We start from the raw sequence: 23053 nt of genomic DNA on the forward strand, positions 1-23053 counted from the left end.
GATCACAAAATGGTATGTCATCTTGTAGCACCATCTGATTTTAAGTGTTTCGCATGCAAGTGTTCCCTGTTCATTTTTGAACAGTTTTGGTTTTTCTTGCTATTAATAGTTGGAATTCTATTTAAGGCCCCTGAAGAAGACAATAGAGACTATTAAGGGGAAAAATGATTGTCAGAGACTTGTTGCTTAGGTCATCCAGATGTATACTTACAGATTACATGTTACAGATAAGAGAAAATTCTGTTTCTTCTCAGATTTTAGTTCTGAATTAAAAAAAATATATATATATTTTAAAGGTCTTTTATGTAAAAGTTTACATTGCTTTAGAAAACATACAAATTCCAAATACAAGGTCCTATTTCATTTTCAACAACTTTATTGAGAACATTTTGCAAATTAGATTTTACAATTAGCATTTTACAATTAGAAATTTTATCTGCTACTACATAAGTTGCAAACTTTTCAAAACACTACAGAAAATCCTTTATTTCTTTGGATTTTTCTGTTCCATGCTGAGCTCCTGAGATATATTTTTTCTTTCAGCTTCATTTTCATCTTCCTGTGAAATAAATTTTAAAAACCATTAAAACATAAACTTTCGGGCATTTTATCAGCTATACTTAATACATTTTAATTCTGTTCCCTGAAGAATTAACTATTGTGATTCTGGTAATCCAGAAAAAAGGCTAGAAACAAAATGATAAAATTATGTAACATTTAAATATTTACAGTGGGTGTTCTTTTACACTACACACTGACTAAAATTTTCTGTATGTTTTTAAAAGCAACTTAATGACCTAAAAATTACTTTTGAAAACATCTGTCCATAAAAAGTGTCCCTTTTCGGAGGTGAATCGGGTATTTTTACTTCACTGCTTGATAAAAATAAATTTAACTTCTGAGACACTTCATGTGCTCCAGCATGGCATTTTTGTCTCATCTAGCATACTTTCTTGACAGGTCTGCCAATTTTCCAATTACTTGTACCACCATATGTTATCTGAAGATCAGTCAGCTCTAAAATAGGAAACATGGTCATGTCAGGCTATCGAATGCTTACAATCTTCTACAGTTTCGATTCTAAGTGGTGGTCTCATAATTCACAGCAGGTTTCTGTGGAACAAGGTGAATAAATGAAGTGACTTCATAATGTCGGTCTCCACAGGAATGAAGTGCATCTTGTGTTCAATATTAAATGGTGACCTCCAAAGTATAAATAATGAAGAGTCTGGAAAAATATTTCATCTTATACTTTGTAACCCATTTCATCATCTATGTTCCTTCAACAATACCAAGTCTAAAGCAGTCTTGCTTTCCTAATATTTCTAGTATTTGTTAAGATCTTTTGTTTTTATTAAATGAAGTTAAAAGCATTGTCTCTTCTATTGAATTAAAGCATGAGTAGCAATTTTTAAAAAATTTTATTTTTTAATATTTTATTTATTTGACAGAGAGAGATCACAAGTAGAGAGGCAGGCAGAGAGAGAGAGAGGGAAGCAGGCTCTCTGCTCAGCATGATGCGGGACTTGATCCCAGGACCCTGAGATCATGACCTGAGCTGAAGGCAGCAGCTTAACCCACTGAGCCACCCAGGCGCCCCTGAGTCACAATTTCTTAAGTATCTCTAGACAACAGTAATATCAGTATCACCAAATATATCACCTATTTCTGAATCACATAAAACCCAATTCAACTCAATTAGGTAGTTGTTGAGCTCTATTTAGTAAATTAACATTATTAAGTAAATGCAAATCGAGACATAAATGTTTGTTTCCCATGAAAAACCACATCCTTGCCTCTGAACATTAGGGTGGAGAAAGCTTCCTTTATATATTTTGTCTCTCTCAAAACTCACCAGCATCTGTGATTTAGTCTGTCAACACCAGAAAAGTGGAGAAATCACCAATATTTTATCATCCAACATGGACCATTTATAGATATATGGCAAAGAAGAGATGGGGTTTTGAATATCATTTTAGCAATGTGGTTTTAATATATTTTTAAACTATAATAGCCACTGTATGTTGTTTAGCTTTTTTTCCAATTTACCTCTATTGAACAGAGATGCTATGTTCGATTGACTCTTGAACAAGTAGTTTTCACTTTTGACAAGAGTTTCCAAAGATTATATTTTGATTAGATCCTAATAAAAAGCAAATCTTGCTCTATACTTTCCACTGTCTTCTTCGGGTGAGACACTGACAGGAAGTGTTAAATCACCAGGTAAGGGTGGCAAGAAATTTTTTGATAGATAGCACTGAATTTAGCTGTATGTTCCTCAAGGCAGGGCTTTCCTTTTTTTTTTTTAGATTATAATCTTATTGTCAACAATGCACATTTAGTATACAGTTGGGAGTACAATAAATGTTTTCTGAATTATGTGAAACAGTGGAATAAAAAATAAGAGACGTCTGCTAAGCTAATGTAACTTGGAAAAGCATAATATTCTTCCTTATCCAACAGTCACACTTCTAAAAATCTTAAACTTACCAGGGCAATACCAAAAACAAAAATAAGCAAAAACGTTTGAAGCAACATTAGCCAAAACAGCCATTATCAAGCTCATATCCTTTTTTTTTTTTTTTTTTTTTTTTAAAGCTCATATCCTTTAATTTGAAGGACAGGATTGGAACCTTTATTTTTTGGACAGTCTTAAGTTCACACACTGATATGACATACTGGTTTAATGAGCTCGGTTATCTCAACTTCCCTAGTAGCCTTCAGTAGTGCTCTAAGTCAAAATGGTAATGTAAAGGCTTAATAATAACCCCGAGGACTAGGAAGTATCTATAAACTTTCTTTCATATTTGATTAAAATTCTTGTAATGCTAGTCTTCTTGCTGAATTTTTCTTAGTAATAAAGTATATACAGTTGACTCTTGAAAAACACAGGTTTGAACTATGCAGGTCCACTTACACAAAGATTTTTTTTTCAATAAATACAGTATGGTACTATAAATGTATTTTCTCAACATCTCTTCTCTAGCTTATTTTATTGTAAGAATATAGTATATTATACATGTAACAAAATAGATATTAATCAACTCTTTATGTTATCACTAAGGGTTCTGGTCAATGGTAGGTCATGTTAGTTAAATTTTGGGGGAGTCAGAAGTCACATGCAGGTAGGTTGTTACCACCCTGAACCCCACTCTGCATTATTCAAGGGTCAACTGTAGTTTATAAATGTGTATCTAACATTGCCTCCTGTTCGGGACAGGTGAAGAACTGTTCCACATTTTTCTTTATGCTGAGGATGTCTTACAATATCTTGCCTTTCTATGCTTTTAAACCATTTCCATAGGTAACAAGATCCAATCTCTTTCTTCCATTGCACAAGAGTAACTGTGATTTAGATGAAGAAAAGGATTATGAAGGGGAAGAAAAGGCATTTAGCCCTAGCTGCTGGAGTATAACACACTGTAATTGCCATAGTAGAGTATCTTCAGAATAATTAAAATAACAGTAACAACTTTTATCATTATAAATAAAAACATTAGAATTAGCCATAGTAAAGGTCCAGAAAGGATTTTAGAGGTTGCTTTGCTGTTTTTTGGGTTTTGTTGTTGTTTTTGTTGTGTTTTGGAATTGCTCGTGTTTCTAACATTACAGGTCAATTTGCATAAGAACTTTATAAGCAATTAAGATTAATAAAATCATTAAAATAGCTCAGGCAGCAAATGAAATATCATTGACAAATGACTGCATAATGAATGAAACTGCAAAGAAAGGAAGATTTTATCCAAGTATTTCTTCACTAATAGATATTAAGGGCAGGCGAAATTTTCTTTTAAGTGGCAGGTTTTTGTTACTCTTTGCTGAGATAAGACATCTGTTTGTTTCCCAGTGAAAGAAACCCTTGCTACACGGATCATTTTCTTAGTGACAGTCCTGACAATTTTGACATTTGTTTCAAGAAGTGTTCTGAAGCAGCCAGCAAGAAAATATACCCTTTGGGGCCACTGAAAAGTGTAGTCAGGTTTACCTCTTTAACTTTGAAGCTTGTTAAATCATACTCCAGAAAACATGTTTGTAACAATCTTGCAGACCTGCTAGTTACATGTGGAATTTCAAGAATACCCATTCACATAACAACAACTACTCATAATGCCAAATAATTAAGGTGGTTCTTTTCTTTAGCCTTCATGCTCTTTTGACACTGACTACATTGTTGTAGTAAGGAGACTGACCATTTCTAGGCATATATAAACTGTATTTATATATAGACATATATTATTTATATAGAGACATATTATGGTCTAATGCTCCCGGTGGCAACGTAAGGCTGAAAGAGTTATTCTAACAGAGAAATCAGTAAAATGATTGCCATTCTTATTTGAACTAAATCCCTCTTATCACTGAATAAAACTTGCAGGATTTTGTTTAAATGCTATTCAAGCTTCCACCTTCAATTGAAACAGAGGTGCCCCTGACTTTCCTTATTTACAAAATTGCCTTGGTTTTCATAATAGTTCAAAGAATTGATGCCAGTTAATCAAACCTATCCAAGCTGCTTTCCCTTTCTCTTAGGAGATAACTAACTCCAAATAAATGGCAATTATTTTAGCAGCTGGAATTTCTACTGCTTAGATGATATGTGGACTCAAATTAGTCAGAGTACAGATGACTCTGTCTTCAATCCTAGAGAGACCCGAACTGTAAATTGTCTTAAAGTAGTGTTATACAAGGGGACAAAACTTTCCCCATTGATTCTTTACCTTTAGAGATGACTGTATGAGTACCTTTATAGTGCAGAGACCTGTCAGCCAGCACCATACCCCAAGTGATCAAGGTTAACATCACCAGTGAAACATATTAACACTAAACTTTTGCTATGATATACTAAAAAGGACACAACTCTGGTCTATGGTGTCTTTCCTAAAAATGCATAACTTCAGTCTAATCATGAAAAAAATATCAGATAAACACTATAAAATAATCGAACAGTAGTTTTCAAAACTGGCAAGTTCATGAAAGAAAATACAAAGATTTTACAATCGCAGATGGGAGTAGACTAAGGAAACATGATGACTAAAGACAGTGCACCATAAAAAGGATATTAGTGGGAAAACTGGCAAAATTAAATACGGTCTATGCAGTAGTAAATAGTACTGTCTTGATGTTAATTTCCTGGGTATAACAGTTGCTAACACTATAGCAAGCTGGATGCAGGGCAAATGGCACTTATCTGTGTGATTTCTGCAACTTTTCTCTAAGTCTAAAGTTATTTCAAAATAAGATTTAAAAACTGCAACTTAATGAAGGTTTTCTAAATCAAAAACAAATATCATGTCTGTGCAAAGGTTTTATGTGGAAAAAAATTCAAGGCACTTACAGCTGCCTATACTGAAAATACACAGCTCAAGTTTGCTTTTCATTATTCTACTCAAGATTCCTTTTGTAAGTATCTCTAATGTTCAAAATGGTGATGTTCTTAATTTTTATTCCCTTGTTTGTGCTTTCATGTGTTTTCCTTTTCCACTCTGAGCATGGATTACTTTTATAAACAGAGAACATAAGCTTTCTTTTAATAAATCCCTTTATAACCTGGCCATTTGAACTATTTCCAGAAAAAAAGTAAGCATAATGGAGGTCAACGTTTACAAAGAGAATGGTTTCAGTTGTTTTTACTTAACTGAATTTCATAGCAGACAGATATGTGGTAGCACAACAGTAAAATGAAGTGAGAAGGTGCAACTAAGCACCAACTTAACGTATTTCTATTTTCATATGTAATCTTTAGATTTTAAATATTCCTTTGGCCAACCAAAGAATTATTGTAATTAGATTCAAATTAATGGCCAAAATTATCTGTATGCTTGAACAATGGTCCTTTTAAAATGTTTGTGTGTGTGCGTGTGCATGCGCGCACGCGTATGTGTGTGGATAGATACATGTACCTCTGGCAAAAAAATACATACACCTAACCTGTTGTTAGTTATAGAGCAAGTGTCAAAAGCAATAAATACTGTTCCAATCTGTGGTCAAAAACTGCTTTCTTTTATTCACTTAAAGCGTATTCCAGATAGAATTCTCAACAGCACTTACGATTGTGCTTTTAATACAGAAAATATGCCAGTGCTGCATAATGAGGAAAAAATTCATCTTAATAACTGGAAAATACTGATGCTAATGAGAATGTTTTAGGCAAAATGGGTACGCTGCATGCTTCAGACTAAAATTAATTAGAGTTTTTAATGTTTTACAATTCTACCATAATTCTTTAAATGGTGCATTTACTTCATAGCAATAAACACTTGGATCATTAAGTAAAGTGCAAGATGTGTGTGATGTGCTACATTTAACAACCTTTGGCTTTTTTTTCGGTACTTCTGCATTCAGTTTTCCAATGCATTGAATAAGCAACTGAACGCCACAATTAAATTTCCTGACTTTGCATATTTGAGATTCTTATTTCATTTAATACAAAAGCAATTAATCTACCATTTTACAACTGAATTCCAACTTTAGTGGGCCATGATAGATACTGAAATGAACTTACAAGAAATGCTTAATTAAATATACTGTAAAAAGCATACGACAGGTTTTTTCTTATGACAGAAGTTGCATATTTAATTAGAAATTCTAGGCTATGTTATAAAATTGACTTGGGAGATTCTTAGTAAACCTAGCTCAAACACTTAAGTTATTACACAGAATAGAGTTATTTTGTAAATTTCTGCTTTTTCTCTGTACTTAGTGATTCAAACAAGAAATCATAAAGGAAATTTCCCTTTATTTACTATTATAAAATCATATCCTTTATTTTAATAGCAAGTAAGAGAGATAAAAGGGCAGTCATGAATATCTAATTCCATGTAAAAGAATATATGCACAGTTCTATTTCATTTGTTGGGCCCTTATCTCCAATTCATGATTTTGGAGATTTAGAGGGTAGGTTTGCTTTTCTAAGTTTTTAGTTCCTCTTGTCACTTTTTACTTGGTGGTTGCTTTTGGCAGCATGGAAATGGGAAAGTTAAAAAAATAAAACATAGGATTTTCCATTGTAATCTGGGACTCTTTCTGGGAAGAAAGGACCTATGGTCTGGTACTACCATCTAGAGAAGGGTATATTTATTGTAAAGGAAATGAAGATGAGTGAGTGGAAGTTGAGAGTCAGGCAAAATAAGTAGGACAAAGGAAAGGAAATGAAATGAGTGATGAAGGGTAGACTCTTAATTCTGTAAGCTTGTATCCTTGTATCTTCCCATAAACATTAGAAAAAAGTACAACTTCCATAAATTGAATTTTTGGGTATTTCGGGTATGTTTAAGATATGAACCTTCTAAGCTAAGAATACCACTAGTCTCTACATGTGGAACTTACGGTCTTGAAGATTTAAAAAACAAAAACAAAAACAAAAAACTCCTTCTCTAGTAGAAGTCTAATATTTGGAAAATTAATGCTCAATTCTACATTAGAAGCCCCTAACCTTGATAACTCACTGTCATTTATAACATTTTGATTGATTGATTGACTGATAGACTTCTTTATTTTGAAAAAGAAAGAGAAAGAGAGACTGTGCGCACATGTGTGAACAGGGGGAGGGGTAGAAGGAGAAAGAGATTCTGAAGCAGACTCCCTGCTGAGCATGGAGCCTGACATGAGACTTGATCTCAGGACCCTGAGATCATGACCCAGGCAGAAATCAATCAACTGAGTCACCAGGTGTTGCATTTTTGCTTTAAAAGATACTACTTGGTTAGAAGAATTCAGGTTGATAAATTGGTATGTAGTCAGCAGTGATTATAGAAGAAGATAAAAACAAAACAAAAACACCTCAAATTCTATAATAGGCCAACATAAATACATTTTAAGTGAGGACAGCACAAGTCTTCTATATGTATTTTTCCATGTAGTACGTTGTTTGCTTGTGTTTACTATTTTAACTGAAACACAGTTGACATAGTAGTTTCAGGTGTACAACAGTGTTTGATAATTATATACATTACCCAGTACTCACCACAGTTAGTTAGTTACCATCTGTCACCATACAAAGTTATTAAAATATTGACTATATTCCCTATTTTGTAGTTTTCATCCCCATGACTTATTTTATAACTGAAACTTCGTACCTCTTTGTCCCGTTCACCTATTTTGTCATTCCCCTCCCTCTGGCAGTTACCAGTTTGTTCTGTTTAGGAGTCTGTTTCTGATTTTTTGTGTGTATTAATCTGTTATTTTTTAGTTTCCACACAGAAGTAAAATCATATGGCATTTTTATTCCACTTTTATTTTATATCTTTTCAGTGTTCCAAAATTCACTGCACCACACCCAGGGGTCCATGCAATTTGTGCCCTCCATAATACCTACCACCAGGCTCACCCATCCCCCCAACCCCTCCCCTCCAAAACCCTCAGTTTGTTTCTTGGAGTCCGCAGTCTCTTTCATTGTCTGACTTAACTCAGCATAATACCTTCTAGGTCTATCCATGTTATTACAAGAGACAAAACTTCATTTCTTTGTTATGGGTGGGTAATATTCCACTGTGTATATATACCGCAATTTATCTGTCCATTCAGCTATCCAGGGACACTAAGGATGCTTCCATATCTTGGCTATTGTAAATAATGCTGCAATAAACATAGGGGTATATATGTCCTTCTGAATGACTGTTGTTCTTTTCTTTGGGTAAATGCCCGGAAGTAGAATTATTGTGTTGTATAGTTTTTCTATTTTTAACTTTCACAGGAAACCCCATGCTCTTTTCCATAGTGGCTGCCCCAATTTACATTTCCACCTGTAGTGTACAGGATTCCTCCCCGCCCCCCCCCGTCTTGCCAACTCTTGTTATTTCTTGTCTTTTTGATAGTAAATGCTATCTCTTTATGGTTTTGACTGGCATTTCCCTGATGATCAGTGATGTTGAGTATCTCTTGGCCATCTGTATATCTTTGGTAAAATGGCTACTCAGGTCCATTTCTTAATTGGATTTTTTGTTTTTAGTAGTGAATATATATATATATATATATATATATATATAGCCCCTTATCATTTGCAAAGATCTTCTCCCATTCAGTAGGAGGTTGTCTTTGTTGATTATTTCCTTTGCTGTGCTAAATATTTTTATTTTGATGCAGTCCCAGTAGTTTTTCCTTTTGTAGCTATGGCTTATGTCTGAGAAATTACTGCCTGTGCTCTCTTCCAGAATTTTTATGTTTTCAGATTTCACATTTAGATCTTTAATCCATTTTGAGTTTATTCTTTTATATGATATAAGGAAGTGGCCCAGTTTCATTCTTTTTCCATGTAGCTGTTCAGTCTTCTAATACCATTCATTGAAGAGACTGTTTTTCTCATTGCATATACTTGCTTCCTTTGTTGAAGACTGACCATATAATCATGGGTTTATTTCTGGGTTCCCTATTCTATTCCATTGATCTAGGTATCTATTTCTGTGCTAGTAACATACTGTTTTGATTATTATAGCTTTATAGTGTAGTTTGAAATGTGGGATTGTGATACCTCCACCATTGTTCTTTCTTAAGATTGCTTTGGCTATTTTTTTTTTTTTTTAAGATTTTGTTTTTGAGGGAGAGAGAGAGAGAGAGAGAGTGAGCAGGAATGGAGGGGGATGGGCAGAGAGAGAAGCAGGATCCCTGCTCAGTGGGGGGCCCAGTGTGGGATTCGTTCCCAGGACCACGGGATCATGATCTGAGCTGAAGGCAGATGCTTAACTGACTAAGCCACCAGGCATCCCTGCTTTGGCTACTTGAAACCTTTTGTGGTCTCATGCAGATATTTAGGATTATTTGTTCTACTTCTGTGAAAAATACTATTGGTATTTTGAGACAGATTGAATCCATAGATTGCTTTGGGTAGGATGAATATTTTAACATTATTAATTCTTCCAACTGATGACCATGGTATATCTTTCCACTTATTGTGTCATCTTCAGTTTCTTTCATCAATATGTTATAGTTTTCAAAGTGCAGGTCTTTTACCTTTTTGGGGTTTTTTGGGGTTGAATTTATTCCTAGGTATTTTATTGTCTGATTGCAATTATAAATGGGATTTTTTAAAAACTCTGATAATTTGTTACTAGTTTATGAAAATACAACAGATTTTAGTCTATTGGTTTTATATTCTGCAGATTTACTCAATTCATTTATTAGTTATAACACTTTTTTTTGGTGGAGTCTTTAGGGTTTTCTATATATAGTATCAGGTCATCTGCAAATGCCTTTAACTGGATGGCTTTTCTTTCTTTTTCTCATCATATAGCTACAGCTAGGATTTCCAGTACTATGCTGAATAAAAGTGCTAAGAGTAGATATCCTTGTCTTGTTCCTGATGTTAGAGGAAAAGCTTTCAGCTTTTCACCATTGAGTATGATAGTGGCTGTGGATCGGTCATATAGAGCCTTTACTATGTTGAGATATGTTCCCATTATCCCTACTTTGTTGAGGTTTTACCATGAATGGATGTCGAATTTTGTCAAATACATTTTCGTGCATCTATTGAGATAATCATATTATTTTTATCCTTAATTTTGTTAACATGGGATATAATGTTGATTGACTGAACCATCCCTGCATCCCTGAAGTGAATCCCATTTGATAGTGGTAAATGATCATTTTAGTGTATTTTTGTATCTACGTACATGAGGGATATTGGTATGTAATTTTCTTTTTTGTAGTGTCTTTGTCTGGTTTTAATCAATGTAATGCTGGGATCATAGAATGAATCTGGATACATTCCTTCCTCTTCTGAGTTTTTTTGAACAGTTTCAGAATAGGTATTAATTCTTCTTAAATATTGGGTAGAATTCATGTGTAAAGCCATTTGGTCCTGCACTTTTGTTTGTTAGTTTTTGATTACAGATTCAATTCTCTTACTAGTAATCAGTCTGTGCAGATTTTCTCTTTTTTTCTGCTCTACTCTTGAAAGACTATGTTTGCAGGGATTTACCCATTTCTTCTAGTTTGTCCAATTCACTGGCATATAATTTTTAACGGTAGTCTTTTGTAAGCCTTTGTATTTCTATGGAGTTGGTTGCAACTTCTCTTTCATTTCTGATTTGAGTCTTCACTTTTCTTGATGAGTCTGGCTAAAGGTTTATCAATTTTTGTTATCTTTTCAAAGAATTAGCCCTTAGCTTCACTAATTTTTTTTTCAATTGTTTTTAGTCTCTCATTTATTTCTGCTCTAATCTCTAGTTCCTTCCTTCTACTAAGTTTGGGTTTACTTATTCTTTTTCTAGTTCTTTATGGTGTGAAGTTTGGTTTATTTAAGATTCTTCTCATTTTTTGAGGTAGGCCCGTAACACTCAGCTTCCCACTCAGAACTGCTTTCACTGCATCCCAAAGATTTTAACCCACATGTTTCCTTTTTCATTTGTCTCCATGTTATTTTTAATTTCTTCTTTGATTTCTTCATTGATCCATTAACTGTTTAGTGTTATTCTAGAGATCACTTAACCTATCCTCATTTTTAAAAATTCTTTTTTTTCTTTTTGCTGTTCAAGCTTGGTTGCTTTCTGCTACACTGTCTTCCAGATTGCTGATCTATTCTGTATCCTCTAATCAGTTGTTGTTTCCCTCTAGTATATTTTTCATTTCAGTATTGTATTCTTCAGCTCTGTTGTTTAAAAACTATATATACATTTTCTTTCTCTGTGTTGACATTCTCACTGTGTTCATCCACTTTTCTCTCAAGTGTGGTGAGTGTCTTTATGACCATTACTTTAAACTATTTATCAGGCAGTTTACTTATCTCCATTTCTTTTAGCTCTTTTCTGGGTTTTTTGTCTGTTCTTTCATATTTCTCTGTCTCCTCATTTTGTCAGACTCTCTGAGTTTATTTCTGCTTTTTTAGGTAGGTCAGCTACATCTCCTGGTCTTGAACATAGTTGCCTTATATAGAAGGCATCCTCAGATGCCCTGTAGCACAGCTCCTTCTGGTCACTGAAGCCAGGTGCTTCTAAGGGTGTCCCCTATGTGGGCTGCACATGTCCTCCTGTCGTGGTTGGGGTGGGAATGGGTGTGCTGGTACGTGGAACGTGCTTGCAGCCCAGCTGTCAGCAATGACCAGCTACAACTACTATGGGTACACTGGTAAGGAGGGCTTGCCCTGAGTATGGCTGGATGAGAAACCTGACTGAAGCCCTAGGCGTACACTAGTGAGCAGGGCTTGCCCTCAGCCTGCCTTTCTGCAGTGACCAGCTCTATGTGGGTGCACTGGTGGGCTTGGCTTCACCATGCAGCTGGCTGAGAGAACCAGCTAAGCAACTGTAAGTGTGTTGCTCAGTGGGGATATCTTCCCCTGTCCCGAGGACAGAAGTTGCTCTGGACGAGTGCTGACCCAGGACAGGGCTGCCTGCCAGTGTGGCAGGACAGTAGCTGCTCTGGGGGTGGGGGGGAATGCCAGTCCTATTAGGCTGCCTACTGGGTATGGTGAGGTGCAAGACATTGTGGAGGATTACCTGCCTGGGTGGGTAGAAGAGGTCCACGGAAGGAATGTTGGGGTGGGATAAGTGGTGCTAGCAAGGTAGAAGTTGTCAGAACTGGCTCCCATAAGCCTCTGGCCAGCTAGCCTGCTGGGAAGTAAGCAGATCGTGCTCACCAACCATTTTGTTCCTGGAGAAAACTCCTGCAGATCCCTGCCTATTTTGGTACCCATCCTAAAATCAGTCAATAAATCTTCATATATAACCCAGGTGCTTTTCAAACTGCTACTTCTGTGCTGGTTCTTGAACTCAGTGATATGGCATGCTAACCTTTTAAGAACTGAGACTCAAGTTTCTTAATAGTTCTCTGGCTCTGCTAGAGTTAAGTATTGCTGATTTTCGAAGAAGACTTTATGAGAGCTTATCTTCTCAGTGCAGGTCCCCAGGATTGGGGGTGCATGATGAAGGGCTTGATCCCCTCAGTCTTCTGTGCCTATGATATTTCTATCACTTCTGGGTTGCCACACTGGTGGTTTTTAGATTCTGACCATGTCTCTGTCTCTCCAGCACTCCTTAATGTGGCCTTCTCTTTATATCTTTAGCTGTGGAAGACCTATTCTGCCAGTCTTCAGGTCGATTTCAGGGTATGTTGCATTACATGTAGTTATTTCCTTGGTGTATCCATAGGAAGCGGAGGAACCTCCTATTCTGCCATCTTTCTACCCTCCAGATAGTACATTCACAAATTCAATATATATTAAAGTTTACAGTATACCAAGATATATTTAAATAGATTCTTTAGAAAGTATTTTTTATAAACCATCTACTATTCACTAAATGTAACATCTCAAAAATCCCAAATGTGCTAATATTTAAAGACTTTACATAGAAATTTCTACTTTCTCCATAGTTACTCAAAGAGAAGAGACATTATAAATTTATGTTATTTTATTTTTTACCCTAAATCTACATATACAGGTTTAAATTCCCAGGGTTTTAAAAAATTCTACCAAATTAAAATGAGATAAATAGTGTCTCAAGTGTTTGAAATATGCAAAATATGAGATACAGTGATCACCAAAGTCAAGAGAGTTCCAAGTTGGATTAAGAAAAGAAAAATCAGTGATTGGCTATTTAAAATTTTCAGAGATACATACATTGTTTACTGTGACCAGAAATGATTGAGCAAATAACAGAGTATTTTATAAGAACTGGAAAATACTGATATGCAGCATATTTATTTATTCATTAACATAAGCAATAACCATGATATTGGAATTGGCCACTTGAAGAGTACCTTCTTTAACAGGGTTTGACAGCATTTTCTTTATCCTTCACAATACAACAAGGAGTTCAATGCAACACAGATTTAAAAAGATACCTTACATTTGAAAATAAATTTTTGTTTGCTTAGTAAGGACCTAAGGTTATTTTTTTACCAAAACTAACTTCTATAACTGCCATTAGAAACATCTCTGGCCATTTTAATTGAAACCATAATAAAAAGAGAGGGGGAAGGAAAGAGAGAAAATACATTTTATATTTCTTTTGCTGAATTCTGGTATTTTAAAGAAAGGATAGTTCATATGTATCAAATCACTGTCAAAGAAACAAACAGAATTTACATAAATTGTAATGTTACAACCTTAATAATTACTTTTGAGCTATGTAGAAGACATTTAGAAAGTAAAAGGTAGCCAAAACTCCCTTAATGGAAATTCTATTATTTACATAATTTGCTGTTATTTACAACACTTGATTTCACTGAATGGAATTTATCAAAGTGAAAACTACAGTTTGTAAGCTAACAGAGTATTTCACTAATTAAAATTCTTTTAATGTTACTGTTTTTGAGGCTAGACAATGTAAATGTTTTAAACTGACAATTTTTAGAATAAGAAATAATTTCATACCTAAGTAATAAAATATCTAGATAGTAGACCTTTGTTAGGATGATTTAGATATAAGTGTACTTTGGTTTAAATAGTGTAGTTTCTCACCAACTATCTCAATTTAAATTGTTTTCAGTATATAATGCCCTAGTTAAGCAGGAAGTTGTTAAAATACTTATTTCAAAAGCCACATCAAATTCAGATGGACTTGAGGCATTTGTAAACAACTATGATATGTATAAGACATTTCTTAACTCACTTCCAGGTCTCCTCAGGGTAACTGAGTCCCAGAATGTTAAAGATGAAAAATTATCAGATCTTATCTAATCCCCTACTATAAATATAGGAGAATACTGAGCACTAGAAAGACAAATACAGGATACCAATTTCTTCAGTAGGTTTTCTAGTGGTTTTAAACAACTTCCCAAATTGTTTCCCAAACTCAAATGATTTAAAACTACATTGTTAAAGAAAAACAGTAATTTACAGTGGAGAAACATGATAAACACTAACTTAATTTGAGTGAGCAAGGTTAACCTCACTAGTAATACATATTGACATTCTATTTTCTGTCAAAGGATGCACTGAGAAGGAACGTCATCTCTGGTCTGTGGTAGCTTCAATCTAATCATGAGAAAAGACCAGTCAAACCCAAATTGAAGGATATTCTACAAAATAAATAATACTCTTCAAAAGTGTCAAGATTTTGAAAGGTAAGGAAAGAGTAATTTCCACAGAATGAAGGATCCATGACAAAATGAAATAGGGGATTCTGGACCAGGAAAAGGGTCATTAATGGCAAACCTGGTAAAATCCAAATAAATTATAATAGTTTTAAGTAAACTATTATAAAGGTTTGATAATTTTCCTATGCTCATTCAAGATGTTAACATAAGGAGAAGTTGAATACTGCATACTCTCCATACAATTTTTATAATTCAAAATCTAAAGTTATCTCAACACAAAAAGTAAAAACAGATAAGCAAATAAACAAAATCTTTGTTAGGATGATTTAGAAATAAGTGTACTTTGGTTTAAATAGTGTAGAGTTTCTCACCAAAGTAGTATGCAAAGGTAATCAGAATTATATAAAAAGAGGCTTTGGAGATTTCTGTGATAGGAACAGCTCATTATAGACTCTATACTATGAAGTAGTGCTTTTAGTAAAAAAGTGCTAGGAAAATCATACATTGATCCAGAATAGTGTTTTGCACATGAAGTTCACTGTCATGTTTTCCTGTTTAAAAATCCAGTTTAAAAATCATTAGAACAATACTCAACTGTAATATGGTAAAATGTGACTTGTTTTTATTACTTCATTTGATAGGTTTTTGGATAGCAGATATTCTTACTAATATTGAAATGTTCTTTCAATAACCTTTAATCTGGGTCTTCAAAAATTGTCTATTATCTAGAGAAAAAGAGGTACTCTTGCTTAACACAAGAAATTTCTCTAGAGAAACATCGTTTGACCTGAGACTGACTTCATAGAGTACAAATGTCAAAACAAAGTAAAAATATTAGTAAATCAAAACCTAGAGATTGAACAATCGATCTATTTATTCATTTTTGGTAACCCAATGAATTACTTGATTGTATTGACTAAATAATCTTTAAATTTTAGAAGAGTCTGGAATGTATTTTGTCCATTGACTCATATTAAAATTATTTTTTTAAGATGATCTTAACTAGAAGTAAATTCTATTCCTAGAATCCTTCCTTTTATTCTCTCACAAAAATTTAATGAACAATGACTATGTGTTAGACACTAGGCAAGGTGTTGGAAATAACAAAGCTGAATAAAAGGTCTTGCTGTCTAGAGGAGTCCATGTTCCATTTTGGTAGAAAGGAGGCATATAATTACAATATAATGAAAAAAGTACATCAGACATATAAATGTGAAGAGAAGAAAACTGAACCATGATAATACATAAGAGAGTATTTTTAAAAATGAATTATATCCTACAGAGCTGGGCTATGTCATCAAAATAATAAACCTTCCCTCGTGCCCAAAGATTAGTATTGTGAATTGTTAAAACAAATACTTCTAAATGTAACTTACACTGTTTTTGTATTAAGATAAATTCAACTTCAAGGACATCTTTCAGAAATAGACTTATGTTTAGGAAGTGAATTTTAAAAACTTTACTCCCAAGTGAACAGATTAAGTTGCCTTAAATATCTCTACTTCAAGTTGAATACTATTTTCCCCAGAGTGAACCCATTAATCTTCACAGTTTTATTGGAAATTAATACCTCATTAGATGTCCAAGTAACACATCTATGGCACATTAATTTTTCATGGATTAAAACACTGATTTTGCTTCAAGAAAAATTTAAAATGCTATTTTAGAAAATTCCACACAAAAAATCATCTAATGTTGGTATTTCATAATCAGTGTCAAAAATAACAGCCACATTTCCACAACTTGAATTTGCAGATTACTCCATAGCCACTATTTTGCCTTTTTAAGAAAAAGACTAAATGTTTTAAACTGTTACCATAATGAAAACCATGCAATGATACATTCAAAAAAAGCAGGCCTCTTGGCAAGCAACAAATCATTTAGAAACCTTGCCTAAAAATGCACTCACTTATTTAATATTTTTCTATGACCAATTAATTATTCTGTAAGTTTAAAGTATTTCTCAGTATTCCATTATTTATTTAGGCAATAGGATGTTAGAAAAAATAATTCATACAATGACATTTTCAAATATTCTATTTGAAAAAAAGATACCTGGAGAGATATATAAGCCATCTATGTATCCCTCTCTGATTATTAACTATGTATCAAGTATTGTGCTAGATGCTCAAAAAATATGATCTATTAGAAAGACACAGTCCCTGCTTTATGGAGCTTGTAATCTGTGACTAAAACAATTGATCACTGGAGTAACTATATAATTGCAATTACGATATGTTCAATGGAAGAAAAGTATAGTGCCACGAAACTTTTAACAGAAGGATCTGAAAGTTTCTGGGAAGCTCCTCACCCTCCTGAAAATGACAAATATATTGAGATCTGAAGGATAAGAAGGAGCTGAATTAAGGAATCTGAAGGGATAAGCATTCCAGGTAAGGAAAAGAGTAAGAAGGTAAAATCAGCTGAAGTCCAGTAGGAGAGAGGATAAGAGTAGGAAATGACATGGAAAGGTACACAATAGTGGTTCTAGCATTTTCTGGTTTTAGCATTACAGACTTTGCACACTTAGTTACTTTAGATGTACTTTTATTTTTGCCCTGTTTCTTCTATGCAATTGGGTAATAGTGGATGTATAACTTGGGCTTTGTGGTCAGTAACTCGCAAACCCGGTTCAAGTCCTACCTTGGACATGCGCACCATCCAAAGCTATGCAGTTTCTGAGCAACATACAATTCTGCATTATCCTGGAATGACTGCTCTTAGCTCTTAAAATAATTTATCTTTATTTATTATCGAGATCCGTGACTTTCTCAATTCTTTAATAGCTACTAACCCAAAGGCTTACTTTCTAAGAAAATAAAAATAGCCTCTATTTGTAAGAAGAATCATAAGCCTCTAAAGGTAGGTCAATGATGGACTCCTCTGGGCCCTTGGGAATGTTGAGATTTCAAACTCAAGAGTCTGAAAAGAATATCCTAGAATACTATTAAACTGAATATAAAATTCTGATATAACTCAATAGTTAATGAAAAATAAAGTTATAAATTCAAAAATATAAAAATGACAAAATTAAAGCTGATGATCTCATAGCCACATCATGTGGCAGAAATACTGTTCCATCAAAAATGCATTAAACATTTAGGAAGTGCTAATTTTTAAATACAGATGTTCAGCAAATACCCAGGAAATTTAAATTCATAATTCTCCATTGCATTATGAGAGGGTTTTTAAAAATGATTTTATTTTACTTATCTTTAAAATTACTGGTATATATTTATCACAGAAAATACATAAATACAATCTGGCTTTTTTCCAGTTTTCTTTTAAAATAGAAAATAAAGAATAAACTCTCTACTTCACCACAGATTGAAATGTCTTATTGATATATTCAATTTCAAAAGAATAATAAAGCAGTATAATAACTGAACAATAGCAGGTGTTTGAGACTGTAATGCTATTTTACCCCCTCTGAATGTAGGTAGCCTGAATCAGTTAGGACTTTATTTCACTGATACACAGGTGGTAAACCCCATAATTAATTTCCAAGAAGAACAAATCAATATATAAGCAGTTCACATTCAAGAGATAAATTAGCTATCAAGATGTTACAACAGATTTCTATGGTCTTTTCCAGACCACTCTTCTCTACCAAGAGCTGTAAGATTTTAGAGATAGGAGGTACCTTACTTAGGGGTTGGATCATTTGATCTATTCTTTTCATGCTGCTGACATAATAGCCTCTTATAGTACATAATTAACTTCCCCAGGGTCCCACAGCTAATTAATAGTAGAGCTGGGATCAAAATTCAGGTCTCCTAAGTTGCTGTCTGGAACTCTTTCACGAAGAGAATTGACTGCAGTGAAGCGATATGATTTTAAATCAAATGTTGGCAACATTGTGTGTACACATTATCGGTAAACTGAATGGTTTTATACTGAAAAACAGCTGTGTATTGTTCTTACCCAAGACATCTACCTGAGCACAGTGGGCAGTGTCTAGGCTTTGGTGTAACCCTGCTTTGGCACTTACTATTGATGTGCTTTTGGGAAAGGCACATGATGTCTTAGTCTTGGTTTCTTTACCTGTAAAATGGTAAAATAAAAACCTAACCTCAAAACCTAACCAGAATAAAAATGATCATTTGGCTTCCCTTTCTAAGTACAATTTTAGCATTTCAATATAAATGATAATTGTTACATTAAGAATTACTTAAACTTACAATATATTACTGTTTTCTATTTGTTGATTAATCTACAAGTATGTGTCTACTATGTGCCAGGTTCTGTTCTAGGAAATGGAGAAACAGCACAGCTATCCTCTTGGATCTTAAATTCCAACAGAGAAAGACAGATAATAAGCTATTAACAGGTAATATCAAGTTCTGATGTAGCAGAAAAAAGGAAAAAGGAAGGGGATACCAAGTGCAACAACATACTTTCTTAGACAAAGTAGTCAGGAAAGTACCTCTACTAACATGGCGACATTTAAGCTGAGACCTGAATGATATGAAGGAGCCACTCATGTACTCATCTGTGAGAAGAGAGTATCTAGGCATGGAGAATGAGAGCAAGGACCTTCCAGTAAAAATGAGTGCAGCATGCATGTGCACCAGAAGGGTCAGCATATTTGGTATGAGATTACATGTTCCATATTACTATATATGCAATCTTGGGTATTCTATATGTAATGGGAAGCCACTGAAGGGCTTAAAAATTTAAGTAATCTGATTTGATTTTGAATTTTATGCTTGTTTTAGGTGCAACATAAAGTAGAAGATAGGTAAGAATGAAAATAGGAAATAAGGCAAAAGGCTATTACAACCGTCCATATCAGGAATGAGGGTGTCCTGGAGTCCTGTAGAAGTAGAGTGAATAGAAAGTATGCTTCAGAGTATGGTATAGTCTAGAGCGAGGGCAGGCTGATAGGCAAATATGGGAATAAACAAAAGAAGAGTAATTAGACATGATTTCCTGTTTTGGGCACCAAAAATGGTTAAGTTGGTAAAAATTATAGAAGTACTTGTGGTGGAGTGATGAAGGATCAGGAAACAAGAATTATATTTTGGCACTATTAAGCATAAGACAATCTTTAGATATTCAATGGGAATATCTGAAACATGTTTGGATATATGAATTTATATCTCGGTAGAAGAATTAAGGGCAGGCATTTTAAGTTTTGGTCCTCAACATATAGCTAAGACTATTTGTAATTATCTAGGAAACAGTATGTAAATTGAGGAGAAAAAGGCCTTAAGGACTAAGCCATGGTAATACTACTTGGGCAGAGGTGGAGAATTTAGCTAAGAAGACTGAGGAGTTGCCAGTTTGTGTAGGAAGAAAATGGGGGTCACAGAAGCCAAGGTAAGAAAATTTTTTAAGAAAGAGGGAATGGTCAATAGATTGACAAATGATACTGAGAGGTCAGATAAGATTCAAACAAAAGGCAAGACTATTAAATTTGACAAGAAAGAGACTGTAAGTGACCTTAACAAAAACCATTTCAGTGGATTGGTAGGTATCAAAACCTAGCTGAAATAGCTTAAAGAGGGAATGGAAAATGTCATTTTACACGTCATCCTTCTTTTTTAATTTCAAACATAGAAGTAATGACAAGAGTTATAAAAGCAATCTTTAAACCATGGTAGAAAGACTAAAAAAAATCATAATAAAATTACTCCTGATCGCCTGGGCTCCTGACAATACTATTTCTGGGCTTTTTGTTAAGCATTATATTTTATATCTTCTATATTAATCAAACCTTGCCTGTAGCATAAAAATATTCCTCTAAAAACAATATGTGGTATATTCTCCATCCTAGTCTCTAAGACTTTTAGTTTGAATAAAAAACAAAATATAACTGCAGCACTGATTTGCACAAAGTTCTCTGCATTTACTGTAAATAAGAACACCTTTCAGCATCTCCTTTTAAGTCTGGTATGTTCTAGTTATCCTCGAAATGACCATATGAAGCTGAATGTATGTATGAAAGGGAAAAACTTTCAGACAAAGCGGAGACCTATAATTGCTTTTATATTCTTAATGTGCCTACATGTCACATTTATACAGCCAACCATAAACAGTTAAATCAGAGTGATCATCCCAACTTCAATTTAGTGTTCTGAGAATTATCACTACATGACTATAGTCAGGAGGTATATAATATTTATACTGTTTCACTTATTTTTTATAAACATTTCTAATTTTGGAGGAAAAGGAAAATGAAAATATTGAGTACGGACAACTACTCAGAAGTTTTGTTGTAGTAGTTTGGAAATGGGCAATAGTTGGAGAAAGGATGAGGCCAAAGTTAGAGGCTCTGAAAGACTGGGAGATATTAAAACATGTTTGCCAAAGAAAATTTAAATAAATGAAATTCTTCTTGAAAGAACTAAAATATTTCTATCTGATATTCTTTGGGTATTAGTTTCTAAGATGCAGTCTTAGACCATAACAAAATCATTTGCTTTCAAAATTAATAATATTTAAATATTCAATTATAGGAATTTTCATGTTTTGGCTATAATGCACTGGAAACTATGTCATGAAACATACTGTTATTAAGTCTAGATTTTCCAATGAAACATTTTAAGATAATAGAATTAATTTAATATAGTTCATTCGTGATGAAGAGTTTAGGCTCAACAAATTCAAGAGCTTGCCATAATTAAAATTTTTTAATATGAAATATGCTTTCAGATTTTCCTGTTTGTTTTGTAATATAAGAAGTTTAAAATATGATTATGTATAACATACAGAATAGAATGAAAATATAAATAAAAAGATCAAAAGGCTTAGCATTCTATGACATTAATTTACTGTTTTTAATGAAACAATTATGGTACTATTTGTGTATCTAATACATGTTACTTTTCAAATTAGCGTATTTCACAATGGTAAGAACAAAGCATATAATTATTTTATTAGAAAAACTGGTTTTTAGATAGTTTGATTAAGTATATTACTATAAAATATTATTGCAAAATTGATATGAAACTGTGCTAACTGCTTTAGGAAAATAGCAATGTTAAAGCTGGATAAAATAAAATACTTCCATAAATTTTAACAAGTGAATCAGCAACTTTATATTATCATTAAAATAATTTGAAAATGCTAAATTCTTCTCAGCCTGTAATGAAGAAATTGCCTAAGAGACATTTTTGGAGATTTGCTCATTTTCAGTCCATTTAAGTTTATAGCAGTGATAATGACACCATAGTGTTTTTATAAAATAATGTGAATTTCTCACATATGAAAGTTTATGCACACAGAATGTTACTTTCTTCTAGATCCTCGGTGAAATGGCCAATGAAATTTTTAAAATAAGAGAAAGAAAAAAGAACAAGTGAGAACATATGCCTTTAACATTACTGGCATCACAGAACACTCCCACTACATTCTAAAAATAACAAGAATATTTTCTGGGACACAATCAACCAGATTAGTTCCCTTGCTACAGGTTTGAACAGTACCTGGGGCCTTTTCCCATAGCTTCCATCCCATTTGTCTATATTCTCTGACAGACTCTAAGCAGGCCTCATGAGGGTTATATCCGGCCATAGATGCCATGTACTCAGCAATGATTACTGGCCCTTACACTTAAAAATGCTCAGTAAATGTTTGTTAAATGAAAAGCTAAGATGAAAAGCTAAAAAAAGATATACCATTATGCTAGCAGTGGTAATCTCTGAAAGGTAGGTTATGAGTTTTGTTTTCTTTGTCAATTTTTCTGCATTTTCTGAATGATGTTAGTGAATAGACATTACTTGTAATAATAATTAGAGCAAGATAATACATTTTAAAAATGCAGCTATTAAAATAATCTGCCACTAAATTCCTTACAAAACACCTTAGGTAAGCAGCAATATGAAAAAAGGTAATGATAAAAATAATGATGCAGGGGCACCTGGGTGGCTCAGTCTTTTAAGCATCTGCCTTTGCCTCAGATCATGATCCCAGGAGACTGGGATCAAGCCCCGAATCGGGCTCCCTGCTCAGTGGGAAGCCTGCTTCTCCATCTCCCTCTTCTGTTCCCCCTGCTTGTGTTCCTGCCCTCCCTATGTTTCTCTGTCAAATAAATAAATAAAATCTTAAAAAAATGTTACGGACATTGGGGAGGGTATGTACT

At 33.8% G+C, this 23053-nt stretch overlaps 1 protein-coding gene across 2 annotated transcripts in view; it reads right to left on the reverse strand.

Annotated features, from left to right (window-relative positions):
* Positions 1-360: 360 nt before the first annotated feature.
* Positions 361-23053, reverse strand: part of PHF14 (PHD finger protein 14) — a 206555-nt gene continuing 183862 nt past the window's right edge. For both annotated transcript variants that reach the window (XM_059396776.1, XM_059396777.1), the window contains one exon: positions 361-559. In XM_059396776.1, coding sequence (XP_059252759.1) covers positions 485-559 — 75 coding nt within the window. In that variant the 3' untranslated portion in view covers positions 361-484. The remainder of the gene's footprint in view (positions 560-23053) is intronic.

The sequence above is a fragment of the Mustela nigripes genome, chromosome 4 (assembly GCF_022355385.1).
Source record: "Mustela nigripes isolate SB6536 chromosome 4, MUSNIG.SB6536, whole genome shotgun sequence".
Taxonomy (NCBI): Eukaryota; Metazoa; Chordata; class Mammalia; order Carnivora; family Mustelidae; genus Mustela; species Mustela nigripes.